Below are 21,842 nucleotides of genomic sequence, written 5' to 3'. Positions count from 1 at the left end.
TACATTCTGATTGAATCGATAATGTCTATAAACGCTAAAGTTGATTTCAATATCTCAAAACTATTCAGAAGATTTTTGATAATTTTATGCAATTTGAAATGCTCAAATTTGTTTTTCGGTAATACTTAAATTTATATTGTCAAGTGAAAAATATTTTCATGTTGTTTAAAAAAATCTTTTTTTTTTTTGGGTTTTTTAATAGGCATTAAAATATTTGAAATTGCATTTTCAATTCTCAAAAACAAATTTCATACAACATTTTTCGGAAATTGGGTCCTAAAATGAAGCTTAGATTGCTGATATTATTGTTTACAGCGATAAAGCTTATTTTTCTGAGTACAATGACCCTTTGTACGAGCACAAAGAGTTTAAAATGGATTTTTAAATCAATTTTGAAAAATTAACCTCGCGGTCCTTCTTGACAGAAAAGCTCCTACTTGACAGCTCGTTCCAAGGGGACCATAGTTGATCCATCGAAAAAATGTTGTCTTGTCAAAAAAAAATTTTGCATTAAAATGAAAAAAAGTGATCAGAAATGGTTTTTAATCGTGTTTTTTACCGTTGTACATAAAAATTGACATAGGACTTTAGTACCCAATTCAATAAATTATATTTATTACAAAAATTATGCTAACTTGGGCCGGTTCTTTCAAAAGACCGAAGTTTAAAAAAGAACCGCGGTTCTTTTTTTATGAGCCACGGTTCGTTCGCTCTTTTCAGTGAATCGGCTCTTTGAGCGGCTCGCACATTTTTGGCCACATCTACTCTAGAATTGATTGTATTTACTTTTTGCTGTTAATTTCATCAACAAAAGTAAGAGGTCATCCATAAACCACGTGGACACTTTTAGAGGGTTGGTGATTGTCCACGCTTAAAACAAATACAAATCTGGAGTTTTTTTTTAATAAATCATTAATTAAAATTTTATTTTGCTTTCTGGGTGTTTTTGAATACCCCCAGGGTTGCGAATGAGCGAGTGAGCCAGAAGCCGTGCTCGCTCATTCATGAGCATTAGGAATTAACAGGTAGCTCAGTAAAGTAAAGGTAGATCTTTAATATTGTTGATGAAATTGGCACAGGCCAATTGGATTGAATCTTTTGAAGAAAATTTCTTCACGAAAGGGACTCATCTAATGTTGTCAGCTTATTAGTTTTTATCATAGCTTGATTCTTAAGAAAACTAGTTTTGATTAAATTCCCGATTAAAAAAAAGGCTGATTAGCATTTAAGGTGTCTTAATTTGCTTAGAATCCCAGACACTCTTTTTAGGTTATTGAACATAAAATTCAGAATAAATTTTCAAGGAACGGCATTTGTAGGTCTTAAAAAGGCACGCTCATTTCTCGTTTATTTATTTAGATTGACTCTAGCATATAAATAAGATATTATAAAATTATTCTAAAGCACAGATTTGACATTCATTATACAAAATGATTTTCAAATAATTGATTAAACAAGATGAGGTGTCCAGAAATTTCAAACATAACGAAACGTTCTACCAAGGAAAAAAAAATGTGTTCCTTAAAAGATACTTTTCAGCTTAATTAAAAAGTTCACTTTCATGTGTTAATCTTTTATCAACATAAGTTTTGTTAATCGGATTATTACTACACAGGAAATTTGAAAGGTGTAATTTTTGAAGGTTGAATATTACCTCTTTAATGTTGTAATTTTACCTCAATTTAGAATGAAAAAGTGGCATAACATCAGAAAAGTGGAAAATTACACATTTTCAGAGCTAAAATTACGCATTTTTATGACATTAAAGATGTACCCCTCCACAGATGTAATATTACCAAGATTTTTTTACTGTGTAAAGATCCTTATTTGACACCTTAACTCTGACCCTAAAACAAGCTTCAAACCAAAAAATATGAAAATATCTTCATCAAATGTTTGACTTAAACTTTGTGGGGGCCTTCCCTATGACCAAATAAGCTATTTTGCGTCATTGGTTCATCCATACAAGTCTCCATACAATTTTGGCTGCTGTCCATACAAAAATGGTATGTAAATATTCAAACAGCTGTAACTTTTGAGTGAATTTTCTAATCAATTTGGTGTCTTCGGCAAAGTTGTAGGTATTGTTGAGGACTTTTGAGAAAAAAATAGATACACGGATTTTTTTTTATCAACTTTTTTTCACTGAAACTCAATTTCCCAAAATACGTATGTTTTGATTTTCGAGATTTTTTGATTTGTTTTAGGGGACAAAAATCCGCAACTTTTGAGCCATAGAGAAACATGGTCAAAAAATCTGCCGCCGAGTTATGAATTTTTGAAAAAAATAGTGATTTTTGGAAAAAATCGAAGTTTCATGCAAAAACAAGTTTGACATTATTTTTTAATGCAAAATTGAATTTGCAATCGAAAAGTACTTTGATAAAGGGCTTCGTTTTCAAGATATAGCCACCGAAAGTTTGATTTTAGCGAAATATTTGCAGTTTTTCAATTTTTATAAATAGTGACCATTTCTACAAATATTTTTTTTGAGAAGTTCAGAAAATTTGCTATAAAATTGTCTAAGAGACATTGAAGACCTAGGGTTGCTGAGATAGAGCCGCTTTAAGAAAAAGAAACACGAAAATTGAAGTTTTCTTAATCTCACCAAAACAACCCACCATTTTCTAATGACGATATCTCAGCAACTAATGGTCCGATTATCAATGTTAATACATGAAACATTCGTGAAATTTTCCGATCTTTTCGAAAAAAATATTTTGAAAATTTTTAAATCAATACTAACATTTTAAAAGGGCCAAACATTGAATATTACGCCCATTTAAAATGCTAGTCTTGATTTAAAAAATCTCAAAATATTTTCAAATATTTCGCTAAAATCAAACTTTCGGTGGCTATATCTTGAAAACGGAGCCCTTTATCAAAAAATCTGTAAAGTACTTTTCGATTGCAAATTCAATTTTGCATTAAGAAATAATGTCAAACTTGTTTTTGCATGAAACTTCGATTTTTTCCAAAAATCACTATCTTTTCAAAAATTCATAACTCGGCGGCTGATTTTTTGACCATGCTTCTATATGGCTCAAAAGTTGCGGATTTTTGTCCCCTAAAACATATAAAAAAATCTCGATAATCAAAAAAATACGTATTTTGGGAAATTGAGTTTTATTAAAAAAAAAAAGTTGATAAAAAAATCTGCAATTTTTTTTCCGTGTACCTATTTTTTTCTCAAAAGTCCTCAACAATACCTGCAACTTTGCCGAAGACACCAAATTGATCTGAAAATTCACTCAAAAGTTACAGCTGTTTGAATATTTACATACCATTTTTGTATGGACAGCAGCCAAAATTGTATGGAGACTTGTATGGGTGAACCAATGACGCAAAATAGCTAATTTGGTCATTGGATAACGAGGCTTCATGTAATCGGGTCTGGACTTTTCTAAAAATTTTAGAAAATATGGTATTTTTTGAAAACAGTAAATTTTTGTAAGAGTCTCTCTTTTGCAGAGGTTCTGCAAAAGCAGGAGGGATATTTTCATAAGAAGCTAACCAGCAGAAGAGAGAATAAACTAGGTAAAAGAGGGTAAAAGTACTGGAACGGTTTAGCTGCAACTTATGCCTCTCTCATTACAGAATTTCTGCCTGAGAGAAAAGTTAGACCTATAAAATAATTTCTATTTCTTCTCTCCAATCTATTCCCACAGTGTCGCTCAGCAGCTCGCGCTCGGCCACCCCGTGCAACTCGTTCTCGTCGCCGACGGGACACGCCTCGTCCCCGCTGGCCCTGGCCAGCACCACCCAATCCCCGGTGACGATCGGCAACCGGCAGAACGTGTTTATGCCCATCGGTAGTCCTGCGGCCCCGTCCTCGTCGGATCCCCACGGCGGCGGCGGCGGCGGAGGAAAGTTCAAAACGAACACGCCCAGTCCGAACATCTACGGGGGTGGTGGCCTGCAGGGTCAAGGAATGGGCGGTGTTGGTCCAGGGATGGGCATGGTCGTTGGTGGTCAACAGCCTCCACTGATCCGGCCGGAACTGCTGAGGCCGGCCCAACCTCCCCCGCACCAGCCCATTGTATCGTTGCCTCCGACTGGCCACGCCACCAGCGTGATTCGGATATCGCCGGCCTCGGCGTCGGCTTCGCAGCAGCAGCAACATCCGGCGGGGTTGTACGCGACCTTTCCGAGCCAACAGCAGGTGATTGTCGATCCGGGGCTGCAACAGGTTCGATCTCAACCCCAGCAAACGATCCACATTCAGCAATCGTCGATTGTGCAGCAGAACCAGCACCAGCAACAGCAACAACAACCAGTGACCGTGCCAAAAAACGGCATTAGCACGGGTTCGATCTTTCAATGGCATACTCTACTTCCGATAATCCACGCGCCGGCCTCGAAGGCGTACGTCCACCATCACCAGCAGCAGCACCACCAGTCGGGCGGCTATCCGCCGGCCTCGCAGCAGCTGCAGGTAGCGGCAACGGCGGCCACGACCACGATTATTGCGTCGCCGACGGTCAAGATGTGCACGCCGCCACCGTCGGAACCGTCGGCCGCCGGCGATGACGAGTGCGACGACGACCAGGGAGATGATGATGTCTTTGAAGCAGAGCCCGTGAAAACCAACGCCAACAACACAAACTACAGTAGCAACCAAACCAACAACAACCCGACATTTCATGGGTCCGGATCCGGAGGCCAGCTGCTCCGCGGGATGGACATCGAGGCCGGCTCGGGGACATTCCCACCTCAGAATCTAGGGGGCGGTACGGCCAGCAGCAAGGCTGAAGCCGATTCGCTGGTCAAGCGAAGAACTCAGTCCTGCAGTGCGGCGCTGCAAGCGGCCAATAGTGCGGCCGCCGGAGGAGGAGCAGGTTCCAAGGATAGCCAACCTCCGCCAAGTCCCCTAAACAAAAAGGACGCCAAAATCCGACGACCCATGAACGCGTTCATGATCTTCTCGAAGCGGCACCGAGCGCTGGTCCACCAGAAGCATCCGAACCAGGACAACCGAACGGTCAGCAAGATCCTCGGCGAGTGGTGGTACGCCCTCAAGCCGGAAGAGAAAACCAAATACCACGAACTGGCCAGCGAGGTCAAGGAGGCCCACTTCAAGGCGCATCCTGAGTGGAAATGGTGCTCCAAAGATCGTCGCAAATCGTCCTCCTCCGCAAAGGACGGCCGCGGCCGAATGGACTCGTTCGATGGCAACGATTCGTTCGACGAAAAGAGCCCCACCACCCCCTCGGAACACCAACCCTCAACCCAAACCGTCCCAACAACCCCCAACCAACAGCAACCCCCCTCCGACAACATCCCCATCACGGTCGCCCCCTACAACACTGTTCGCCCAGCGGCGGCGGCCGCTCCCGAAACCGAAGACGCCACCATGTCCGACGACGAGCAGCAGATGGTCATCGCGGAAGACTCCTCGTCCGGACTGCCCAACGGCCTTCTTCCCCCGATCGCCGAAACCGTCGAAATCGATCTAAAGTGCGCCGAAAAGGTGACCGCCTCGGACTCGGACGTGGACGTGGCCGACACCGACGCCGCGGACTACAAAATCAAGGTTTCAGACTCACTGGTTTCATCGGCCCAGCAGCAGCAGCAGAACGTCCCCACGGACTACTCCAAGACGGCGAGCAATGGGTCGTCCGCGCCGGGAACGCCGTCGGATCCGCTCACGTGCAAGCCGAAACCGATCAAGGTGGCGTTGTTGCCGCCGCCGGTTTCGCACCAGCAGCAGCAGCAGCAGCAGGCGGGAAGTGGTGCAGGAACGGGAGGTAACGGTGGGGTAGGAGGTGGAGCGGGAGGGCACCAGGATGGGACGCACCACGGGTATTCCCATCACCACCACCATCATCATCACTCTGCTCAGCTCAGCTACTCGTACGGAAGTCCCAAGAATCCGATCGGGGTGTCGCCGTTTCAGCCGACGGGTAAGTTTGGGGTTACTTTACCGTCAACTGGGGCAAATCGGGACTACAGTTTGAGAGCAGTTGAAAGGTTCGAATTTGGAAATGATGCTCTGAACCTGGTTTAGCAGAAACCACTAGAAAATGTTGTTAGGCTGCAACATTGCTAAAATAGCTGTCCCGATTTGCCCCACAAGACGTGGCTTGCTATCAATCAATTAATCGTAATCTTTTAATATTTTTTATTGTTATAAAATGACTATTACTCAAGCTATTACTACACTTTATACACTCTACACAACACCAATGCAATCATTAACTGGAGCGTTTGGTACGGTATGTCCACGCACTCTTCCTCCCCTGTAGATTCTGGGAAATGTGATCCGTTCTCAGAATCCTCTCTGCGTTAAACACAACGCAGTAGGGCTGGCCGCTTTAATTTTTGTAATACATTTTCGGGTGTTCTCGAATGTACTGCAGTTATTAATAATGACAAGAAAAGTACTTGAGGCGTAATCTTATCACAAGACTTTCCAGCATTAGATTAGATTTAAAAAACTTATTTTTGGCATTAAAAAATGTTGAGATAGATTGTTATTGAAATATGTCAAATATTTAACGAAATGTTTATTTTTAAACATCGAAAAACTAGCAATTCACGTTGGTAATAATGCGGCCTAATTTGATGGCACTGAGAAAAATCTAGAGTTATTTTTGAAAGATACAACAAAATAAAAAAAAGATTTTTGAGCGTTTTCAAAACCGCTTTGAGTCAGGGGTACAGTCCAGACTCGATTATCCGAAGGTTTGCATGGGCCTTCGCATAATCGAATCATGAACAAAAAAAAACCCTGTTTTTTTTATTTTCTTACTTTTAACATCAAATTAGAGTTCTGCGACCCCATTTTAGTCAAAATTTAATAGTTGATTGTCTTTTAAACAGTATTTCAGCATCCCCATTTTAGTCGCCATCTTGGATTTAAAAATTCTGTAGTTTAGGGTCATACTTGAACTCGTCCATGTGGAGCGGCCGTGGCTGACTGGTTACGGTGTTCGCTTTCTAAGCGAATGGTCCTGGGTTCGATTCCCATCTGCTCTCAACGAGAAAGTATAGGAAATATTAATCTTGAAACTCTGAACATGAACGAAAAATCAAAGTCGCCTGAGTCGGGGTTCGATCCCCCGTCCTTTGGATTGGTAAGCAAAAATGCTAACCACTAGGCCATCACGGCTTGGTGAGCTATGAATGGAATTAGGAATACTGTTGCTATCAACTATATACGCGCTGGGTCCTTGTCCATTTGACAAGGGTTCGGAAGTTCTAAATAACGTTTGAACCCGATTGGTGCAAACGTTCTTCAGGGCGGGGCTTGTCGATAAAAGCTGAGGTACCTCGCGCTCGGCTAGCCAGCGTAGAAATGGGTCTCCGAAGCTCGGCAGAGCTAACACCTTCCAAATGCCTATGCGAGTTATTTGCATACGTATAGAATGAAGATCTAAAAATACATGGAAACAACTCAATTTGTAAGAAGCGACCGCGTGGTCCCGTTTGGTTGAACTTGAACATACTTGAACTCGTCCATCAAAAATAAGACATCGAAAAAAAATTGTGATTCGTGATAATCGAGTCTAGACTGTATTCAAAAACATTCCGAAGGAAAAAAACAGTTGTTTATTGGACCTTTAAAAAAAAACTCCTGAAATCCACTTGCCACAAAATTTGAATTTTAAAAGGCTTTATCTCAGCAACCAACAGTCCAATATGAACAAAGACAAAAACGACAATTGTAAGATTTGTGTTTTGATTATTTTTCAAAAATATTTTTTGCAGTGTTTTTTTTTTCTCATGAAATACCTGATTTTTAAGACTGAAAATTTTATTTTGCATTTTAAAAATGAAGTTTTTCCAAAAATAACATTTTTCAAAAAATATTTTCCGATTGAAAAAACTGTTTCCAAGATACAGATTTTTGGACATTTTAATAGCCTTTTTGTGCAAAAAAAAAATATCTTGAGAACGGATTTTCTGAACGATTTGATGTCTTCGGCAAATTTGTAGTTATAGCTTAGGGTGTCTCCACAGCTGGGGACAAACACCGAAGCAAATCATATTTGCACCCGCCGTCAAAAAAAATATTATAAAACATAATGATAAAAAATATTAAATAAAAAAATATTCAAATTCTAAGAATTTCAAAGTTTTAAAATCTATACCAATATTTTAGTATACATAAAACAAACTAATTTAATACTAAACAATCTAATTAAAATTTTGCCGTTTTTGAGTTTTGTAATAATTTTTTTTTTTTTTTTTTGAGTTCATATTTCTATATTTTTTATTTTATCAGCAATTCCCCACGAAAACAGCACGATTCGAAAAAAAAGTTCTCCGATCGAGCTCAATTTTTTTTCTGGGGGATCCTTGGCCGAAATAATTAGACCCGTATTTTTTTGTTTGGCCATTAGGGTGACCTACGCCGTGTTAGGGTGGTTCGAAAAATGGCAATTTTCGTCGATTTTCGCAAAAACCACTTTTTTCAAAAAATCCTATCTCCGCGCCATTTCATCCGATTTTAGCTGTCCTAGACGCAAAAGAAAGGTGATTTGTTTGGCTATTTGGGAAAAATAGTAAGAAGTTTCAAAAATCTAGCTTAACATTTGAAAAGGTCGTATGAAAACTTAAAATGCTGTTTTGAAGGTCTCGGGACCAAAGAGCCTATGTCTGAAAATATTTTTATCGGATTCCTCGGAAAAATTCACATAACATATAAAAAAATTGTGAAGTTATGTTTTCGATACTCTGAGATACGATTTTTTGAAAATAAAAACTGAGTTTTTCGACGCGCCACGCGCAAAAATAGGAAAATGACGAAAACGGGAAAAAATCGACTTTTTTCACTAAAACTACGATTACTTTAAAATTTCGGCAATGACCTATAGATGTTATGGTACCAATAGTTGCGTCTTTTAATTACGAAAATTTTGGTACCCTAACATGTATAGGTCATCTCTGAAATTTTAAAGTTATCGCAGTTTTAGTGAAAAAAGTCGATTTTTTCCCGTGTTCGTCATTTTTCCATTTTTGCGCGTGGCGCGTCGAAAAATCCAGTTTTTATTTTCAAAAAATCGTATCTCAGAGCATCGAAAACATAACTACACCATTTTTTGATAAGTAATGTGAAATTTTCCGAGGAATCCGATAAAAATATTTTCAGACATAGGCTCTTTGGTCCCGAGACCTTCAAAACAGCATTTTAAATTTTCATACGACCTTTTCAAATGTTAAGCTATTTTTGAATCTTCTTACTATTTTTCCCAAATAGCCAAACTAATCACCTTTCTTTTGCGTCTAGGACAGCTAAAATCGGATGAAATGGCGCGAAGATAGGATTTTTTGAAAAAAGTGGTTTTTGCGAAAATCGACGAAAATTGCCATTTTTCGAACCACCCTAACACGGCGTAGGTCACCCTAATTGCCAAACAAAAAAATAAGGGTCTAATTATTTCGGCCAAGGATCCCCCAGAAGAAAATTGAGCTCGATCGGAGAACTTTTTTTTCGAATCGTGCTGTTTTCGTGGGGAATTTCTGTTATATTACATTTTTGACTTCAACATTTTTGATTTGTAATTAACCTATTTTTAGAGTTTTTCAATGTATGTAACGGTTCCTTTTTTCATTTAATTTTTTTTTGTTTAGGTTTTTTTATTATTTAGATTCTCAATCAGGGTGGCCACTCAAGTCGGGAAAAAGTCGGGAATTCGCCAAAATCCGCCAAAAATCGGGAAAAAGACGGGAATTTATGATTTTTTGTCAAAAAGTCGGGAAAAGTCGGGAATACTGAGCATACTTGATTGAAAATTATTTTTTAACTCGTGAATAATTTTGTAATATTTTGTAAAATTTTCAAATTGAATTCACTCATTTCTGCTTTAGTAACTTACTTTAAATTTAAGGTTCTTTTCACTATTTCAATATATTTGAGTATAGAAAAGCTTTTAAAGGCATTCAAAATCTTAATGAATATTGGAGTCTTTGACACAGATTTTCATAATATTTTTTATGAATCAAATGATTGCTTTAATTTTTGTTCATCAAACAAGAGGTAAAGTTAATGAAAAACTAATATAAAAATAGAGCCTAATGGCCAGCTTAGAATTACGATTCTATAACATTTTGTCACATAATTGGATATTTGGTAACAGATTCCAACTTGAGTTTGTCATCGTTTTTTTTTTTTTTTTTTGGTGAATATTTTTAATTGTTTAACTAAATTTATTTAGTAATTTAAAATATTTTTTTTCCAAATGTTGCCCTTGAACTTTTTTTTGTGAGTATGGGTAAATAGATAAAGCTTGATTTTCAGTTCTTGGAAAACTTAAATATCGAATAAAATCCAAAATTGAAAAACTTCTTTCCGTTTTGGAAACATAAAGAAAATATTGAAGTGTTTCAATCATTCTTTGATTTATAATATGATGCAGTTTTGAAAAAAATAGGAACGCTATTATAAGTTCAGTTATCTTTAACTTTTTGTCATTTTCAGTTGAAACGAAGTATCAAAAACTATACATTTGTCAATTTAAAAAATAACATGGAGATTAGAAGTATTGTTGAACTTTCGATTATTTTTTTCAAAGACTAATTGTTTGTGTTTCTGCTCTGAATCATAATAATGAAATTCCATTTTTGAAGTGTTTTTTTTTATTTATTGTTTAGTTTTTGTATTTACAAAAAAATGCCTATATTTGGTTTTTTTCAAAATTCATTGTGATTTTTTTTTCGCTGGGTCATATTGACTGTTCTTATAGAAAGTTTTTTGTTTGAAATCATTCTTTAGATAAGAAATGCCTATCATTTGAGCATTCTGGAAATTCTGGAAAAAAGTCGGGAAAAAGTCGGGAATTTGAAAATGGAATTTGAGTGGTCACCCTGTTCTCAATTTGTGTAGATCAGCGATTCTCAACGGGGGTACCGGGCCTACTTGATTTACATGGCAGGGGGTACCGGCCTAGAAGAAGGTTGAGAATCGCTGGTGTAGATGGTATGTAGAAAAATACAAACTTGTATTTAAACATTAAAAAACTACAAAGAAAATATTCTTTTGTTAATGGTTGCATTAAATATTAAACAATTTTAATATAAAAACAAAATTTCAAAAACAAATATAAAATTTCAAAAACATAAAAAAATGATAGGTAACAAAGTTTCAAAAAAAATCTATTGTTTAGGTGTACAAAAAAAGAAAATGCATAGAATAAAAATAATGCCTTGAGTTTGAAAAAATCACATCTTATTAACCTACAAATATGTACATTAGGGTGACAAGAAAAAATATTTTTTGGAAAATCGTGAGAGATACCTCCTGGCTCGATTCTTTAGGTAAAAATAAGTTACTGTTCCAATTTTGAGCCAAATCGGTTAAGGGTTAAGGGTCGCTTTTTATCGTTGAAGTTTGCATGGGAAAAATTGAAAAAAATTAATGGAGAAAAGCAAAAATTTCAAAATTCCGCCAAATGGTGGCGTAAAATGTGGCGGATCATTGTCAAGTATGAGATTCTTATGTAAAATTTTATGATAATCATCTCCAAAAATCGAACTAGATAATTAGATTTTATTTTTTTTAAATATTTTAATTTGAGGATTTTGAAATGTTGAAATTAAATTTCATATTTTTAATTTAAAAAATTTTAATTGAGACTCTAAATTTAAGAAATTTTAAGAGTTTTTTTTATTTTCATTAAAAATTTAAAAAAAACTTAAAAGAAATTAAATCAACCTAGATTTCTGGAGTTTTTATTGAAAAGGTTCAATAAAACAAATTTTCCGTTTTTGCTTTTTGGGTGTTTTTTAATACCCCTGACTCAAGGCGGTTTCAAAAAACACCCAAAAAGCAAAAACTGGAAATTTGGTTTATTGGACCTTTTAAAAGAAAACTCCAGATTTGAACCTAAATTTGAAAAAAAATATATATTTAAATTAAAAAAAAACTTGCAAATATTTACAAAATACAAAGTAAAATCACATGATTTGAAATTCAAAAGAACAAAGTAAATATAACTTAAACTTTAAATACTTACAGTTTTAAAAATTTGAATTTAAATTTTCTGATGTTTGATTCCTGATTTTTTTTTAAATAATTGATTTATTCAACCTCGTGATTCAAGCACTAAACTTCCCTCAAAATCCCCCAGGTGGCGCCTTCAAGACGATGCCCCAGAGCCCGAAAACGATCGCCAAGCAGCAGCAACAGCAGGACCAGTACCAGGGCGTCTCGACTCCGACCGCCATCAAATCGGAACCGACGGACAACATGTGCAATAACAACAACAACAACAACAACGGCAAGGTGGTCACCACGAACGGTGGTGGTAACATTTTCAACTTTTCAACCGCCTCGATCAAGGAGCACCAAAGTCAGCAGCAGCAGCAGCCGCCTCCACCTCAGTCGCAATGTAAATCGATTAGTTTGAACCCGATCTGTTACACGATCGCGAACGTAAACGGTACTAACGGTGCTAACGCTACTAACACCAACAACATTAACATTAGCGGTACAAGCAATGCTAACGGCAATAACAACAACAACAACAACAACACTATTGTGATGAGCATGAAACAAGGTAAAATATTGATGGATGTTGTGAGCACTAGTCGTACGAAGAGTAATATTAATAATAATAACAATAGCAATACTACTACAACTACTAATATCAATGATAACGATCTCGTTCACCATCCTCCAACAACAACAACTCATCTAGATGTTAACCATCAACATTCAACTCATGAGCTTTCCTCATCCAAAACACTCTGCATCCAAACTACTACTACTTCTACTTCTTCCGCTGTTCATGTTGTAAATAACGATAGCAATAATAACAGTAACTGTAACAGTAGCGTCAGTACTATTGCTCATCACGCGCACACCACGCAATCCTCAGTCGCCAATAACAAGCCATTGAATGTTGTGAATGTTGTAACTGTCCCGTCAGTGGTGCAAACGCAGACCGCAAACGGCGGCACCGCCGCCACCAACGGCAGCAGCATGGTCATCTTCAGAACTGGAACCGGCCAGCAGTTGCCGCAGGCCAAGCCGCTGATCGGCAAGATCAAGCTGGAAAAGGACGCCGCCGGCGTCGTGTACGAAACGATCCTAATCGAACGGCCCACGATTCGACCGGCCGTAACGACGACGCCGTCCACCAACGGCGGTGGCATCATCGTCCTCACGCAGGCCTCCCTGAACGAGCTGCTGCAGCACCAGAGTGACGCCGGAACGCCCAAGAAGCTGCTCGTTAATACTTGTACCACTTCTACCACCACTTCTTCTACTAACTCTAATAGTATCACCACCACCACTAACAGCAGCAACAACAACAACCTCAACCAGAACCATATCAAGCAATCAATTATAATGATTAATCCAACAAATTCAACAGTTGTGCCGTCACCGTCGGCCATGGGACTCCAGCAGCAGCAGCAGCAACAGCACCACCACCAACAACAGCAATTCTCCGCGGAGAATGGAGGAGGGCAGCAGCAAGCAATACTGACGCCGAACCAGCTGCTGGCTGCGGCCGCCGGACGGCAAAAGTTTATGTTTGCCGTCAACGCCAACAACTCGCAGGTGAGTCAGACCAGACGGCGATGTGCCGACCGAGCAACGGTGCTACTGGAAAGTCGTCCAATTGACTCAAAAATAAGCTTTTTTTTTATTTGATGGCAAAACATTTTTCTTCACATCCTTACTTCGTCCTTACTACTACACGGAATTTTGAGCGATTTTTTTTACACGCGCAGAATAAGGTTGGAACGATATTTTCTGTTGCAAAATATACAGATTTGATCAAATCGAGTTCTGCACAGTTCTAGGAACATCTAGACATCCTTAAAAATCACTGGAAAAAATCGTAACGAGAACTTGCGAGTTGAAATTACCGTTTTAAAAGGGAGTTGGAGTGTTAGAATGTTCAAACGTCTGAAAAATTCCAAATTCGAGGGCCACGTCATTTATGCACGATCCCTTGAATTAACATATTTTCAAAATTTTCAGATCAAACTTAAAGCTGATGCACAGATTGGAATTTAAGAATTTAAGAGTTTAAGAACTTAAGAATTTAAGAATTTAAGAATTTAAGAATTTAAGAATTTAAGAATTTAAGAATTTAAGAATTTAAGAATTTAAGAATTTAAGAATTTAAGAATTTAAGAATTTCAGAATTTCAGAATTTTAGAATTTCAGAATATAAGAATTTAAGAATTTAATAACTTAAGAATTTAGGAATTTAAGAATTTTAGTTTTTAAGAATTTAAGAATTTAAGAATTTAAGAATTTAAGAATTTAAGAATTTAAGAATTTAAGAATTTAAGAATTTAAGAATTTAAGAATTTCAGAATTTCAGAATTTCAGAATTTTAGAATTTCAGAATATAAGAATTTAAGAATTTAATAACTTAAGAATTTAGGAATTTAAGAATTTTAGTTTTTAAGAATTTAAGAATTTAAGAATTTAAGAATTTAAGAATTTAAGAATTTAAGAATTTAAGAATTTAAGAATTTAAGAATTTAAGAATTTAAGAATTTAAGAATTTACGAATTTAAGAATTTAAGAATATACGAATATAAGAATATAAGAATTTAAGAATTTAAAAATTTAAGAATTTAAAAATTTAAAAATTTAAGAATTTAAGAATTTAAGAATTTAAGAATTTAAGAATTTAAGAATTTAAGAATTTAAGAATTTAAGAATTTAAGAAGTTAAGAATTTAAGAATTTAAAAATTTAAGAATTTAAAAATTTAAGAATTTAAGAATTTAAGAATTTAAGAATTTAAGAATTTAAGAATTTAAGAATTTAAGAATTTAAGAATTTAAGAATTTAAGAATTTAAAAATTTAAGAATTTAAAAATTTAAGAATTTAAGAATTTAAGAATTTAAGAATTTAAGAATTTAAGAATTTAAGAATTTAAGAATTTAAGAATTTAAGAATTTAAGAATTTAAGAATTTAAGAATTTAAGAATTTAAGAATTTAAGAATTTAAGAATTTAAGAATTTAAGAATTTAAGAATTTAAGAATTTAAGAATTTAAGAATTTAAGAATTTAAGAATTTAAGAATTTAAGAATTTAAGAATTTAAGAATTTAAGAATTTAAGAATTTAAGAATTTAAGAATTTAAGAATTTAAGAATTTAAGAATTTAGGAATTTAAGAGTTTAAGAGTTTAAGAGTTTAAGAGTTTAAGAGTTTAAGAGTTTAAGAGTTTAAGAGTTTAAGAGTTTAAGAGTTTAAGAGTTTAAGAGTTTAAGAGTTTAAGAGTTTAAGAGTTTAAGAGTTTAAGAGTTTAAGAGTTTAAGAGTTTAAGAGTTTAAGAGTTTAAGAGTTTAAGAATTTAAGAATTTAAGAATTTAAGAATTTAAGAATTTAAGAATTTAGGAATTTTGGAATTTTGGAATTTTGGAATTTTGGAATGTTGGAATTTTGGAATTTTGGAATTTTGGAATTTTGGAATTTTGGAATTTAGGAATTCAGGAATTTAGGAATTTAGGAATTTAGGAATTTAGGAATTCAGGAATTTAGGAATTTAGGAATTTAGGAATTTAGGAATTTAGGAATTTAGGAATTTAGGAATTCAGGAATTTAGGAATTTAGGAATTTAGGAATTCAGGAATTTAGGAATTTAGGAATTTAAGAATTTAAGAATTTAAGAATTTAAGAATTTAAGAATTTGAGAATTTAAGAATTTAAGAATTTAAGAATTTAAGAATTTAAGAATTTAAGAATTTAAGAATTTAAGAATTTAAGAATTTAAGAATTTAAGAATTTGAGAATTTAAGAATTTAAGAATTTAATAATTTTAGAATTTTAGAATTTTAGAATTTTAGAATTTTAGAATTTTAGAATTTTAGAATTTTAGAATTTTAGAATTTTAGAATTTTAGAATTTTAGAATTTTAGAATTTTAGAATTTTAGAATTTTAGAATTTTAGAATTTTAGAATTTTAGAATTTTAGAATTTTAGAATTTTAGAATTTTAGAATTTTAGAATTTCAGAATTTTAGAATTTTAGAATTTTAGAATTTTAGAATTTCAGAATTTTAGAATTTTAGAATTTTAGAATTTTAGAATTTAGGAAATTGGGAATTTGGGAATTTGGGAATTTGGGAATTTAGGAATTTATGAATCTATGAATTTGAGAGTTTATTAATTAAAGAATTTAAAAGTTTTAGAATTTAAGAATTCGAGAATTTATAAATTCAAGAATTTATAAATTCAAGAATTTAAGAAAAACATTCAAAACATTCTTCGTACCAGCCTAATTTTATAATTTTCTAATGTTCTAATTTCATAATTTCACTGTTTCAGAATTTCATAATTTCGTACTTTTATGATTTTAAAATTTTGAAACTTTAGTATTTCTTGCTTGAGAATTAAAGAATTTCTAATTTCCTGTTATTTTTTTTTATTTATGAAATTTTGAATTCATGATTTCTTCATTTTGTTTATAATAAAGAATTGTTGTTAAAAGTTTTTGAATAAACATTTTTAATCCATTTAATTTAACTTTTTGAATATTTTTATTTTTTCTCAAAGAACCTCAAGCGCGCACACCACACAATCAATAATTTTAATTTTCTCAAATAAAAAAAAAAACAGAATATTCTTTATTCTAAAACTAGAAAAACTAAAATAATAAAAACACGAAATTACGAATTTATTATGAATTTATATGAAATTAGAAAATTAATAAATTAAGAAATTCTTAAATCATGAAATAATTAAATTATGAAAGGGACCATCCATAAACCACGTGGATACTTTTTTTTTGGAAATTTAAATTTGACGATCTGATATTTTTTGTTTTTGTTTTTTTTTTTAAATTGATAATTTTATTAAATTTTAAAAATAAACCGCAAAAATCCTGAAACATTTTAAAGTCAGCATTTTTTAAAAGTAAATTTAAAAGCTTAAAAATGTATAATGGTCATTCCAGGTCAACTGAGTACACTTTTGGACTCGACCTTCACCGATTTCGACCAAACTTGGAACGTTCATCTATCGATTGTTAACAGAAATCCCAAGTTTGGTGCTAATTGGACCATCCCTCTATTGTTGGCACCGATTTTCTAAAAAAAACTTTTTTTTTCTTTTAATCATAACTTTGCAACTATTTGAGAAAAAATCTGTCTAAAGGTTGCATTTTATAGCAAATTGTCCAAGGAATTCGATAAAATTAAAATTTAAACCCTTAAATACTATATTTTAACGTTTTAAGTAGAAAAATTCAGTTTTGACCAATTCCTTATATTTTTATTATATTTATTTTTTCACCATCGTGTTGCTCGGACAATTTTACATAATAATCAATGTAAACCTCAAACTAAAATGAACTATTGGCGAGATACTGCGATATTACTGAAAAAAGTTTGATTTTGCGCAGAACTCTGCGCAGAACGTTCCCAGTGTACCCAGTTGACCTGTAATGACCCATAAACCTCATAACAAATTGATGGCCAAAAAAATTAATGGACAAAAAAATCAAAGAAATTTAAATTTTTAATGGAAATTCACGTGCAATCAACTGAAATACATTTAAAATGCTTTCCCCTGCGTTTAGAAACATTTTGTGCATGTTTGAATTAATCCAAAAATCTTTGGAATTTTAGTGAATTCACAACTTAAAAAAAACAATTAAAAAAGTTGAAAGTTGAATCACACCTTATAATGTGGCCCTCTTAAACCTTGCGGTTTCGTCAACGGAACCACAGGCGTTTATCGTTAAGCTGAAATCTTGATAAATACATTTAAAAAAATTTAAAATATCTACAAAAATAAAAAATAAATGTTTTTTTTATAAATTAGGCTGGTACAAATTTTATTTAAAGCTTTATCCCCCCCCCCCCCCCTTCCCCCTTAAAAGTTGGCCCGAAAAATCAGGAGGCAAAAAAATATTTTTTCAAAAAACTTCAATATTCTTATGAAAATTTAAGTGCAATTAGTTAAAATCAATTTAAAATGAATTCCCCTGCGTTTAGAATCATTTTTAGCATGTTTGGGTTGATTTGAAAATCTTTTGAATTTTTGAAAATTTTCGATGTCTACTATCGCTAAAGTTTTTTTTTCGCTAAAATGTTTGTTTTCGTCATATTTTTCATTTTTTGAAAACTTTTATTGCAAAACAACTGAACTAGTGTAAAATACATTTTAAAACACTTTTTCCATGCAAATGTTGAAACTATGACATGTTATTTTAATATTTATATATTTTTTTATTTTTTTTCCCACCCTCGACTCCGGCCAGAGCCGAGGGACAAAAACTTTTAAAAATATTTGCATCGGCCTTAGAAAATTAAAAAAAAATTTAAACATCTCAGAAAAATTATAAATTTAAAAAAAAATAAAAGATCTCAAGAGAATAGATTTTAGTAATTTGAAATCAAAAACAAAAATTTCAACATTATAAATTTCTAAAAAAGAACACAACAAATTTTAAAAATAAAAATAAATAAAATTAAAAAATGGTTTGGTCATAAGGAATGGCCGGACAAAGTTTCTATTAAGTTGTAAGGATTAGCCCTCTACAATCTAACCCCGCCTTTAGACGGGCTTCGATCTAAAAAATCGCCAAAAATCAATTTTCCAACCGATTTTTGATCTTTAAAAAGCATTGGAAAGAAGAACTCTTCAAATTTTAGAAAATTTCAGGGTTGAAAGTTAAACTTGTTTTCTGTGACTTTGCCAATGTTTTTAAAAATTTCATTTTTTAGGGGTCAACTTTGGCAGTGTTTTTTACTAACATTTCCTATATTTTCAATAAAAAGAAGTATGCAGTAATTTTTGTAGTGTCCCAGACTATGCCTCTACGCATTTTTTTGCAATTTAAATGATGATGGTGCGATTCTATAGCAGAAAATGTGAAAAACGTGCAAAAAATTGAAAAAGTGACTGTAAAAACATGAAAAAATTAGATAGGCGAAATGTAATTATATTAGGTGGTAGAGTAGGCCAAATACTACCAAATACAAACATAAACTAAATTAGATAAATACAAATTAAAATACTATAAATGAAACAAGAAAAACATAAAACAAGAAAAGTAAAGTAAACATAAACAAGAACAAAAGTTGCTCAAAATGACCTCCTGAACACGGGAAAAATAAATATTTTCGAAAAAAAAATTTGGGCAGTAGAGGGTTAAGAGTTCTCAATCAGGACGATCGGGTAGAGCTTTGGTGACTTGCAATCCCGCAATCGCTTATTCTAACATTTCCTTCCCCCCTTTTCTTCACATCTTTTTAACATCGATCTGGTCCTCAACTGTTTCTACCTTTTTCCATTCTCTCTCTCTCTCTGACTCGATTCCAGTTTGCATTCGTCCTACCCGACAGCCAGCAATACGCCCTGAGCGATCGCTCAAAACTCTACGCTTCCCCGTCCACCTCCCTGTCGTCGTCGTCGTCCTCGTCCGCCTCCCTAACCCCATCGTCCCAAACTTCCTCCTCGTCCTCCTCCTCCTCCTCTTCTACTTCTTCCACCGTGCCAGGATTATCAGCTTCAACCGCTTACGCACTAACCACGCAGGGTCAGCAGCAGCAGCAACAGCAACAGCACTTGAAGCAAGCCATATCATCAAGTACAACCTCCACCACAACCAACACACTCCAACCAGTACAATATTTGATACAAGGAAAGATACCGAACCTTCTCATCTCAACCGCCGCCAACACTACACAGGGCTACCACCAGCAGCAACAGCAGCAGCAACCCCAGCAGCAGCTGATCAGCATCAAGCAGGAACCACCGGAATCGCCGGGAGGTCCCGGGGGAGGGGGAGGCCGCAATCTTCCCGTCACGCCCAACTCGTGCTCCTCGAGCGCTCCTGTGGCACCACTCTCGGCTGACCAGCCCGTCCCGGTGGCCTCCGACGAGACCGACGACGACTTTGACCAGGCACCGGAGAGCAAAAAGTTCATCCTGGCCCCGACTCCGGCCCAGCTCGGTCGTGCCCCGCTGCAGCGGCGCCAAATGAGCACCAACAGCAACGGGGCCGGCGATTGCGCTTCGTCGCCCACGGGCAGTGTCGGTTCCGACGGCGACGGAGGACCGCCACTCTCGGCCACGCAGATGCCACCGTCGGCCCTGCCGACGCCCACGTCCGCCTTCCTGGACGACTTCCAGAGCCCGCAGATCTCGCCGACCACCAAGACCAAGAACTTTTTCAAAAAGGTCAAACCGGACGACATGGACAAGTGAGTTCGAAGCAACGAAATGCCCAAGTCACATTTAATCTTATTCTGTTCTAATTTTGCAGCGTGCTCCGAACGGTGGACTTTGAGAAAAAGTTCAAAACGTTGCCCCAGTTCAAACCGGAAGAGTGCCAATCGCCCAGTGCAATCTCAGTGCCATCGTCGCCGCGGGTCTTTACCCAAAACTATCGCAAGAAGCAGCAGCAACAGCAGCAATCGCAACAGCAACAGCAGCACCACCAGCATCAGCAGCAGCAACAACAACAGCTTAAAACACGTAAGTAAAACAAATGTAGTGTAAGCCCTTCCCATGGCATCATCGCTTGGAAGGCACGTCGGTCGAAGTTTGGAGAGCGCACTTCTCTACGATGTTTGTCGATGTGGCATCCGAACGACAATGCTATGGCAAGTCGACAAATTTGGCAACCAACACATTGGTGTAAAATCGAAACGGGACACAAAAATGTTCCGAAAGCAAACATGTTTCCACCTGATTTTTAAAAACATATTTAGGTTTAAAAAATCTTAATTTGTATTTCACTTTTTGTCACTAAAAGTTGAACTCTCAAATCAAGATTTAGAATTTTAGAATTTTAAAATTGGGTACTAAAGCCCTATGAAAAAAATGTATGTACAACGGTAAAAAACACGATTGAAAACCATTTCTGATCACTTCTTTCAATTCAACGCACAAAAAATTATTGACAAGACAACATATTTTCGATGGATCAACTATGGTCCCCTTGGAACGAGCTGTCAAGTAGGACCTTTTCGGTCAAGAAGGGCCGTGAAGTTAACTTTTTAAAATTGAATTAAAAATCCTTTGCGGTCGTTCAAAGGGTCATTGCACTCACAAAAATAAACTTTATCGTTGTGAACAATAATATCACAAATAGTCGCAAAGTTTAACCAAAAAAAAAAAATTGTAGAATCATCCAAAAAGAGGGCGTGTGTATGTGTGTGTGTGTAAGCAACCAACCAAACGGGACCACGCGGTCGCTTCTTACAAATTGAGTTGTTTCCATGTATTTTTAGATCTACATTCTATACATGCAAATAACTCGCATAGGCATTTGGAAGGTGTTAGCTCTGCAGAGCTTCGGTGACCCATAGGGGGATTGCGTCGCTATTTTTAGACCACGTTTTCCACTTTTTCTCATCGAAATCGACTACTTTATCGACTTCATTTTGCTGGGCGAGATAGGACGGCGTCTATTTTTAGACGATGACACAGCACTTTTCCACTCTTGCACTTAAAAAAACCAGATGGCAGCACGATGTTACGCCACGTCCCTATTTCTACGCTGGCTAGCCGAGCGCGAGGTAAAATCAGCTTTATCGACAAGCCCCGCCCTGAAGAACGTTTGCACCAATCGGATTCAAACGTTATTTAGAACTTCTGAACCCTTGTCAAATAGGGGGATGACGTCGCTATTTTTAGACCACGTTTTCCACTTTTTCTCCATCGAAACCGACTACTTTATCGACTTCATTTTGCTGGGCGAGATAGGACGCCGTCTATTTTTAGACGATGACTCAGCACTTTTCCACTCTTGCACTTCAAAAAACCAAATGGCAGCACGATGTAACGCCACGTCCCTATGGACAAGGACCCAGCGCGTATATAGTAACAGTATTCCTAATTCCAGTCATAGCTCACCAAGTCGCGATGGCCTAGTGGTTAGCATTTTTGCTTACCAATCCTAAGGACGGGGGATC

The 21,842-nt window shown here is 35.7% G+C and overlaps 1 protein-coding gene across 5 annotated transcripts in view; it reads left to right on the top strand.

Annotated features, from left to right (window-relative positions):
* Positions 1 to 21,842, top strand: part of LOC120419245 (putative transcription factor capicua) — a 74,391-nt gene that overhangs the window by 35,822 nt on the left and 16,727 nt on the right. For 3 of the 5 annotated variants that reach the window (XM_039581899.2, XM_039581900.2, XM_039581898.2), the window contains exons 7-11: positions 3,669 to 5,903; positions 12,072 to 12,500; positions 13,320 to 13,507; positions 19,243 to 20,126; positions 20,189 to 20,400. In XM_039581899.2, coding sequence (XP_039437833.1) covers positions 3,669 to 5,903; positions 12,072 to 12,500; positions 13,320 to 13,507; positions 19,243 to 20,126; positions 20,189 to 20,400 — 3,948 coding nt within the window. The remainder of the gene's footprint in view (positions 1 to 3,668; positions 5,904 to 12,071; positions 12,501 to 13,319; positions 13,508 to 19,242; positions 20,127 to 20,188; positions 20,401 to 21,842) is intronic. The other 2 variants (XM_039581902.2, XM_039581903.2) reach the window with 2 other exon arrangements.

The sequence above is a fragment of the Culex pipiens genome, chromosome 3 (genome assembly GCF_016801865.2).
Source record: "Culex pipiens pallens isolate TS chromosome 3, TS_CPP_V2, whole genome shotgun sequence".
NCBI lineage: Eukaryota > Metazoa > Arthropoda > Insecta > Diptera > Culicidae > Culex > Culex pipiens.
The sequence above is the reverse complement of the archived record's forward strand: the minus strand, read 5'-3'. Positions and strand labels throughout refer to the sequence as shown.